This window comes from Charadrius vociferus, unplaced genomic scaffold (genome assembly GCF_000708025.1).
Source record: "Charadrius vociferus isolate BGI_N301 unplaced genomic scaffold, ASM70802v2 scaffold59, whole genome shotgun sequence".
Taxonomy (NCBI): domain Eukaryota; kingdom Metazoa; phylum Chordata; class Aves; order Charadriiformes; family Charadriidae; genus Charadrius; species Charadrius vociferus.
Window position 1 is genome coordinate 2,536,804 of NW_009661371.1, and position 9,467 is coordinate 2,546,270.

At 39.4% G+C, this 9,467-nt stretch overlaps 1 protein-coding gene across 1 annotated transcript; it reads right to left on the reverse strand.

Annotated features, from left to right (window-relative positions):
* Positions 1–539: 539 nt before the first annotated feature.
* Positions 540–5,391, reverse strand: FGG (fibrinogen gamma chain). The gene is made up of 9 exons (XM_009893701.1): positions 5,320–5,391; positions 5,184–5,228; positions 4,569–4,752; positions 4,368–4,461; positions 3,270–3,400; positions 2,477–2,610; positions 2,170–2,354; positions 1,073–1,350; positions 540–727 (listed from the first exon to the last, which is right to left on the reverse strand). The coding sequence occupies exons 1-9, from the start codon at positions 5,389–5,391 to the stop codon at positions 540–542; spliced, it is 1,311 nt and encodes a 436-aa protein (XP_009892003.1).
* Positions 5,392–9,467: the final 4,076 nt, after the last annotated feature.

The window sequence follows — 9,467 nt, forward strand, 5'->3', positions numbered from 1 at the left end:
AAAAAATAACCATGTACAGAGGTAAGAACTGCTCAGGGAAGAGGCTCAGGCATTTTACAGTCAATGGTGTTTTATCATCAAAACCAAACTGTGTAACGTTAGGTAAGTTCAGTATCTAAGATACAAAAGATTTGTTTTCCCTTTTCAGACCAGTCTTTGTGAAATTGTCCCTTTACGAGTCTCCAACCTACAACAGAAAAAAAGAGAGCATTTTAATATTCTAAAGAAAGAAGTACATAAGGCTATGATGACATGTTGATAGTGTTTATGCATAAGTTATACTAGTTGGAAATTAAAAAAGGTAGCATTTAAAACACATGAAGGCAAGGGATTATTTCTGATAATGAGACTATCCATTTATCTATCTGTTCGAAGAAACAGTAATGTGGAAGGTATACTAAAATCAAAGTACAAATATTTCTGTGACAAAATGGTAAACAAAGCCAACTTCTCTAAGATGAAGTGGGCTTAACACATCAGCTGTCCTTGCTTAGTGTTTGAAATGATAACTATGTTCTGTTGTCGTTTTAAATATCTCCTCAGCCCTGTGGTCGAACCTGTTTGGTGTTGCCTAAGTTGTGCTGCTGTCCATCTACTGACAGTCTGTTGAATGGGATGATTTTCATTGCAGTTTTCTTCATGGAGTACCACCGGTCACGCCAGGTTGCCCAAATAATGCCATTGTCATATCCAGATGGACCAGCATCTTTCGATGTGTACACACCATCTTAAAAATATCAGTTGGAGCAAAACAATTAGTTGCTTTCTAAAATAGTTAATATGCCCATGCATTTTTCTGGTACTAACACCTCCATGACATCCCTGGGCATGCTAACAGGCCCCGTTCACTGCCCTTCTTCCCCTAGTTTGCCTCTCTCGAGACTGATTCTTCCACTTTGGACTGGAGAGCAGCCCTACCTTCCTATTGCTGGTGTTAACAGTTATTGCAAAGAATGCGCTACACCAGCTTTGGGAAATCCAGAGGGCAAAACATACTCAATGAAAGTGACCCATTTTTCTTTGTCACTAAACGGTGGTGTCCTGGGTTATAGGTATTTAGAAGATACTTTACCTATATAATATTTGCCGTTGAGGTGGCCAGCATGACATCTATTCATCCACCATCCAGATCCATCTTGCTCAGCACAGTTGCCAGCGAAGTTATCATTGTCATTGTCATAGGTACTGAACCGCATGCCATTGTGAGAGGTAAAGGATTTGTCACTGGGATCGTCTCCAAAATCAAAGCCATCAAAGGCATCCCCAGCTTCACCACCAATAAAGTAGGCATAAGTCAGTCGATACTTGTCTTGTTCACTTCCCACTTTGAATACAGCATAGTCAGCAGTGCTGTTAACAAAGGATAACAGTGAATATGAGCATGCTGCATTCCCAGTACATGCACAAATGAAAAACAGGTGTTAGCACTGCAGAAAAGGCATTTATGGCACCCTAGCATTTGAAAAGGAATTGGTTTTGCATAATTGTGTGCCTCAGTTCAGTGACATACATCCAACCAATTTTTGCCCTCCAGCATCAGACATGCTTCCTGACTACTAGACTTAAGTGATGTATGAAAGATCTACATTATATAAACACACACATATATATCTCCCAGGTTCGTAATGCTTAGGCTTACTTAGGCCACGAGCAAATTCTTGGTGGGAGGAAGGAGCGGATGTCTCAAGAAATAGCAAGGATAGTCAGCCCTCCTGGATAATGGAATACATTAGAATAGAATAGAATAGAATAGAATAGAATAGAATAGAATAGAATAGAATAGAATAACAGAATGGAATGGAATGGAGTGGAATGGAATGGAATGGAATGGAATGGAATGGAATGGAATGGAATGGAATGGAATGGAACAGAATAGTTCAGTTGGAAGGGACCTACAACGATCATCTAGTCCACAAGATGCATCAGATGTGAGGAAACTTGAAGAGCAGGAACAGATTCCTTCTGCCAAATAAACTAGGGTTGCCAGCATGTGGCCTTCAGACACGCACATGTGCCTGGCAGCAAGTCACACGTGGTGCCAATGCAGTGTCCTATGCATGTTAGCAGGTCTAAGGGCTCATCATTTTTTCAGAGAGCTCTACAAACTGACGCAGCAGTGGAAGCAGTAGGTGTTAAGCTGTCATTTTCAGAAGCATCATGAGCAAGTACCCTTTTTTGCCACTCCAGTCCTCCAGTTCTATTCGTAAGGTGTATGGCAGAGTGGACTGTGTAGTTATTAAATGAATCTTTTCATTGCCCAGCCAGAACTCGGTGGTGTCATCTGGAGACAGATGTCCAAATCCTTCCTTATACTGAATCCAACTTTTCCTGAAGTCCTCACTCCCGTCCAGTCTCTGGGGAAGAAAACCCACAAAACCAAAAACCTCAATCAAAAAGTTACGTATCTTATGTAGGTAAATAAAAACAGTGCTGATGGAATAAGCTTGCTCATGGTAATAATACGTAAGTGGCATACCCTCTGTAATACTGTCCAGCCGTTGCCATATGAGTCAATCTCACAGTAGACTAGGAATGACTGCTTGGCTTTTTGAGGCTTGATAAAGTAAAGACCACTTTTTCTGGCACCCTTGTTTGCAACGTCTTGGCAATCTGAAGTAAAGATAGAGGATCGTTGTTAATCTAGATGCAGTTCTATCCTCACATTTATCTGGTATTGTAACTTTCTTAGTGCAAGAAATACAATTAATCTAAATGTCATTGTTGCAAAGTTAGCTATTTAATCCACATGCTTTAATGTCATTGCCATAAAATCCTACCAAAGTTCTCAGGACTTGTGTAAGATGAGGAGGAATTTAGTCTCACATACAGCTTACGCAACTTAAATGTAAAATACAATCATTGCATTAATTTCTACAGCAACAAAAATGGCACTTTTGGAGCTAATGGAGTAATTAATTTTTTTCAGGTGACTCAGTAGAAATGTGATAATGATTTACCTTCTGTTTGTCTTATGTCCATAGAAACTCTCTTCCTGTCCCTTGCGTTTAGCATACATTTTTGGATAATCATATTTTGGGCAAAGAGGCCAAAGGAGCAAGTGAGACCTCTGTCCCATCTGAATGATCTGTTTGCAGAGCACCTACCTAGCACTTATACTGACCCAAGCACCGGTTTCATAACTTGCAATCTTATATACCTTTGCAGAAATCTATGGCCCGTAAGATTACAAATAACTCCTTGCTGTAATGCCAACTGGCGATACTTGTAACTGAATTAACCCTCCACTCGACAATAAGCATTTTGTGCACCTCTTCCAGTTGTCTCCTGTATTTCAGCTTTGTCTCTGCATGGCTCCTGACAGAGGGACTCAAGCTGGGCGATCTTCTGTTTCAGCTGTGTGATCCTGTTGCTGTTCAATATATATGTATCTGTCAACTGTCTGGACAGAGAGACATAAAAATGTTTTGTTGTTTTAGCTGTTTCGGAATATGTAATACACATTTCCCTGCACATGTGCCTTACCTCTGTAGCATGCTGCTACATGCACCCCTGTGAAAGGGGGTGCCTCTATTAGCACTGATATTTAAAAAAAAGGAAACTAGGCAAAATAGAAAGCATGCACTAAATCTTACGCAGAACTTGACTTGACTCTAATCAGCAAAATTCAAACAGTAATTACTATATGAATATAAGTCTACGGAAAGTTTTCCTTTGTTCTCCTGAAGTAAATGATAAATTATTCCTTTTTAATTATGGATGCATTTGTAAAACATAAATGCAGTAAATAAACTGCTGCAAGTGTCAGAATGCCTAAATATGTTTTTGATATAGACATTAGTTATAGAAGTGGAGATTTTTCTACATTCAGGTGAAAAACCATATCCTTAAGATCTAGAAAAGTTAATGATGTTTTCAATTTTATTTTCAACATCAATTTACAAAAGACTACCATTGTTTATAGTTACTTATGATTTACCTCAATGTAACTGAGCTAATTTCCATGGATATATGCAGTAAAATTAGCCAGACTGAATGATTGTAAAATATTCCACGTGCTCTGCATTACAGCACAAACTCATTAATAAAACCTGCACAGGTCACGAAAAAAAAATTAGGAGTAGTTGGCAGAGCAAAAGAAACATAAATAAAAATATCGCCATGCTTCCTGACATTCTTATCTTGAACTTCTTGCACAATTAACGGCTTATGCAGATGAGCAGAGAATGCAATACCAGACCCTCATCACCCTTCTGTGTCCTGCTAGGCAGCTACTAATGACAGTGTGGGCACAATGGTCCATGCAAGTGCAAAAAACCTTTCTAAGGGAGCCTTTGCTGCACTTGATAAAAAAACAGAAAGAAAACAATTTGGATTTTCAAGTGATATAAAAGGTGGAAGATACCTACTGTATAGTACTTTCATGAGACAAAATAGTGTTCTCATATCTGATAATTTCTTCAATTATTTTCTTGGACTTTTGAGTAAAGTCATCGATTGAATCTGTAAAAGAGACAAAGGTATAAAATTGTTGCAATTAGGCAAATTGAAAAACAAAAAAACTACATAAATTATATTTTTTAGTTGTGTAGTTATTTTTATATTCTCACTTGGCAGTTTCTGCTTCTCTGGAGGATAGAGGCTTTGGATGTGTTGAATCAAATGTTCTGCTGTTACTGTGGAGTTAGTAATTTGCCGCAAAATTCGTTCCATTTCCTGCAGTTCATTATCCATAGTGAGGTGGTATTTATTAAAGAAATCTGCAATGCCACAGGTTGTCGGGCAGTAGCTACCCTAAAGACGAAAGAATAATAATTGGCAATGTTTCAGGAGCAAAACAAGGAGAGCAGATATTGGGGCAGGGGAACTTTCAGGCACCGCTAACACAAACAATTGCGGATTAGAAAGGGCAGGCATTTGCCACTTTGTCTGCTCTATTTGAATTTACAGAGGTAGTTTACTTTCATGCTGTGTGCACACATAGCAAGAAAACAGTGCACGCTATTACTTGTAGCGTCTTCTGGATATATGCTTTCATCAACAGTGCAGCCTCCCGTACATTTTTACCACGTGTATACCAGTATTAATAAATAATGGGTTTAAGCACAGCACGTTTAATAAGTATTGAAAATAACAATAAGGATCAAGTGATAAAGGTAGTTAATAATCAGCATAGGAAAGCTTTAATTAGACTCAAGATAAAATAAAATTTGTCAGGTACTTACAAATCGTTCGTCTAATATGCAGCAGTTTTCTCTGGTAGCAATGTACTGAAGAGAAGAAAGAAGACCATTTTCAGTGAATTTTCTCCAACGGCGCTTTCCGCGCCTGGGTGTTTTCTAACACCGTCTCTTCACTTACCGCCACACTGGTAGAAAAGAGGAGGGAGAGGAGAGGCCCCAGGGGAGCCCAGCTGCCTAACCTCAGCACCATCATGTCTGTCCCACCGGGCGCTGCCGACTGCTCGGTGCAGTCCTGCTAGTCAGCAGCCGAAAATGTTCAACCCAGCACAGGGCGGCAGAGGTTTAAGGGAGCAGGCTGAAGCTGGGGGCGGGAACTGGGAGGTGGCGGGAAGAGGTGGGGTAGGGGTTTGAGGTGGATTCCCAGAATTGGAACACATCTCCTACTCCTCCCATTTTCAGAACCTGCTTCCCACTTACCCGCTTGATCTCTGCTCCAGCCGGGAGGTCTCAGGGGAGAAGGGAAGGTGAGACAAGGCATGGAGATGCTACTTCTAGTAACACACACATTAAGGAAACTCACATATGGTTTCGGGATGGGGACTGCCAGAAGTTTCACCCAAACAGCACAAGGAACAGCCACAGTAGCTATCTGAATTATGCATAACAACTACCAATAGCCTAACAATAAATACTATTTTGTGGTTATGCAGCACTTTCCTGCCTCAGATCTCAGTGTGCTTTGCAAAGAGAATGGACTTCATTCTCCCTCTTCTGCACATGACAAAATGAGGCAGAGAAAGGTATGAAGTCGCGTTGGTCAGCGGCATATATGGAAAAGAAGCTTGTGGTATTTCTCACAGGCAATGAAAGCATGAATCCTCCCTATCCTTCAACTCAAGGAGTCCATTTGAACGATTTTGATCAAAGTTTCCTTACTGGGGAGCTAAGGTTGCCAGTATCTGCCTATTTCAATACACCTACAGGACTGGTGACAACCTCCCTCTTCTGCTATGGGCTTTACCCCAGGCAAATTATTTTATGTATGTGTTTCTGCCTACTGTATTAATAGCATTAATAGCTTTCTACTCATGCCCTGCACCTGATCTTTAGGCTGTGCCTTCTCCAGCGAAAGCCTGCTTTTGTGTCTGTACTACATCCCGTGTGATGGGACAATGTTGAACGAGGCTTTTGACTTCAATACCTTTGACCAAATGATGAAAAGAATGGCGGGACTGGGGCTCACTCCTAGATCTGCTGTTACTGGGGTTGGCTTTGTGATTTCAGCCAAATGACTTCACCTCTGTACAGCATGTTTCAACTTTGCTTAATATGTATTTAAAGTCCATGGACAAAAGCACTCTATAGAAGCTAGATGTTATAAGATTACAAAATTAGATATGATTATGCCTGACACATGGAGAGTTCCTGACCTGTATATATGACCTCCTTTCATCTGGTCACATCTGGTCAACCAGGAGGTTCCCATCATGTTCAAGGATCCAGCCACATATCTCCAGAAGGAAATCTGAGCATTTCTGATGGTAAGAATCAAATTTATGGGACACTTAAGTGAAGCTGAAGCACTGTTTATGTGAGAGTCAGCTTTCCAGTAACTGTATTGATGACTGGTGAGTTAGCTGCCAGGCTGCCAAAAGTCCTTTCCAAAGGATGACTGATGCTAGACATTTACCCTTCCAGTTCTGGCATTAATTACCTTCAAGAGTCATGTGTTGAACTTGCTTCTGTTGTCCTTACTGACACAAATAGGACAGGGCTCCACCCTTTACATGGTTAGTTCTGTTTCCTAAAGAGTGAAAAAGTAAATAAAACTGGGTAAAAGTCTACCTGCTCTTGTGTTTTCTATTATTGCTTCATTAGTGCTGTTAACATGGACTCAGGAAACTACCAGTGAATCTCCTTGCCACTGCTGCCCGGACATTGCTTGAGCTTGTTTTGCTGCTTCACTGGCTGCAGGTCACGACACGGGGTCCAGAGGACCCTGGAAGTAAAATTTCAGTGACCAGGATTCCCTTAGATATGATTATAGAGCATGAGTAGGTTGCTGGTATGAACTTCATAAAATAACTGGCCCAGCTTCAACCACAGATGTACGCTCAAGAGTGCGGATCGGCATGTAACGTCCATGACACAACAGGTGAACCATGTAACAGAACCCAGTTATCCCTCATCCTTTAACAGAGTAAAGAATGTACTCTTCCTTTTTATCACTGTTGTACATGTAGGTTTGAAACTCTTTCAGAGTTAACAGCGATAACACAAAATTATCACTGTATAGATTTACATTCATGAAGGAAACAATATTAAACATCACTTTGATGATTACCAAATATCTGTACACTGCATTAAGAAGTGTTGCCTACTTGTATTTCTGGTTGCAACCTCTTGTACTTCTTAGCAGAAGATGTAAATGTTTTAAAAAGCCACATTTTTTTTTTGTTTGCTTTACTGATTACATGGTCATGATTTAGCCTTGAATAATTAATCCTTTCATATCTTTGCTTCCTTCTCTTTTCTTCTGTGGTTTCACCTTGCATGACTTAGAAATAACTTATTCCTGCTTTTCATTCAGTTGAAAACAACATGTATTCATTCTCCGGGAAATGTGTATGTAGTAGTTTTCTTCCCTTACATACCATTTCGTCTCAGTTGGTCCTGGCTGCAAAACAGCTGACCCATTAACCAAACAAATGTGCTAGAGGCCTAGTTGTACCCTGAGACGTGTCCAACATGAGTTGACTGTGTTGATTTTCTGGCCAGTTTTTTCTTTCCAGTAAGCCTGTTTGTTGATTTGGTAATAAATGAGGAACGATTTGTGTAGCACAGGCAGAAGGAAGCGTTCTTAAAGTCAGTTTACTTTTTTCTTGCAGTTTATTTTTGAGTAGATAGTAAAGTTGAATCATTATTTGCTTTAAAGTGCCTGCTTCAACTCAATTTTGGTCAGTATTTTTGTCAAACAGCCACTGGGAGACTATCCAACACCTTCCCATTATTCACAGTAAATCTTCCCTCAGAAATACAAATGAGAAGAAATATGCTTGTGTTTGTAAATTAGTTCCTGAATATCAGAGTATTCTTACTGCTGTCTCGGAAAAAAACAGCTGGTTTTTAAACTTACAACTCATACTGACGTGCCTTAAGAATCTAACTTGAAAAATCAGTCTACAACATTTCAGAAACGCTTTAGTGATCCATTTTAACATTTCCAATGGGGTTTTTATTATTGTTTTAACTGAAAGTATTCAGTGGACTTGACTTGAACTTGCTTTTTTTTTTTCAGATGTTGCAGAAGTTATTTTTCATATGTAAAAATAAATACCAAAAATAAATTTTGAAAAAGCCCACACAGTAAATATTTTACAAATTGCCTACTTTACTTTGCAATCCATCATCCATATGCATTACTCTGCTTGTACTACTAATAAGCTGTACACATTAATGGGCAAAATCCCCTTTGTTAGGTCAATCAATGAGTGAGTGATAATTAGGATGAGAAACAGAGACGACTAAAAAGCTGACTCATGGAAGTTCTGCTGCTGGCGTGCGACAAAACCAACTGCAGAAAAGTGAAAATGAAAAAAAAAAAGTTTTGTAACTCATCTTTCTCTTCCTCTTTCAATATTCAAAACTTGGGCAAAAGGTAAATGGCAACATTTTTGCCAACCCGGTAGTCCATTCTGTGCAACACTGTTCCTGAAACAAAATGCCTGGAGCGTTCCTGAGTCAGCAAAAATCAGCTCTCAGTTGCTCTGCATGGGAGATGCTTTAATTTCTGTTCACTTATGACACCAGTAGAGATACTGAGTGCGCTCAGTTCACATATAGGCTGGAAATTGTCGCTTCTTTGAAAACGAAGGAAGGAAAAGTAAGAAATGTATCTATTTCATGGCAGCCAGAGCTTTCCATTTTGGAAAGAATCCATGGGATATTTTGCTGCGTGCACACCGTGAATACAGAAGAGATACCTTCACTCGATTTAGAGTGTATTCTTAAATATTATGGGATATTATATTTTCTTAAATATAAGCATGGAAATTACACTGATGCATGACTGCTAAAAATCATTTGGTTTGTTATTCATGTTCTTGTGGCCATTTTTCCCAGCATTTTTTGTACATAATATAGCAACGTAAAAGACCCTTTGATTTCTGCAAAGAATAACCAAGGGGGGTTTATGCAGCTAATGCATCATTGCTTTAATACATAGTTCTTATTTTTACTTCAGATACTACTACAGACAAATTTTCAATAATATTTAATAATAAAAAAGGCCAAAAATCAAGGCACCTCATCGTTAAAGTACTTCTG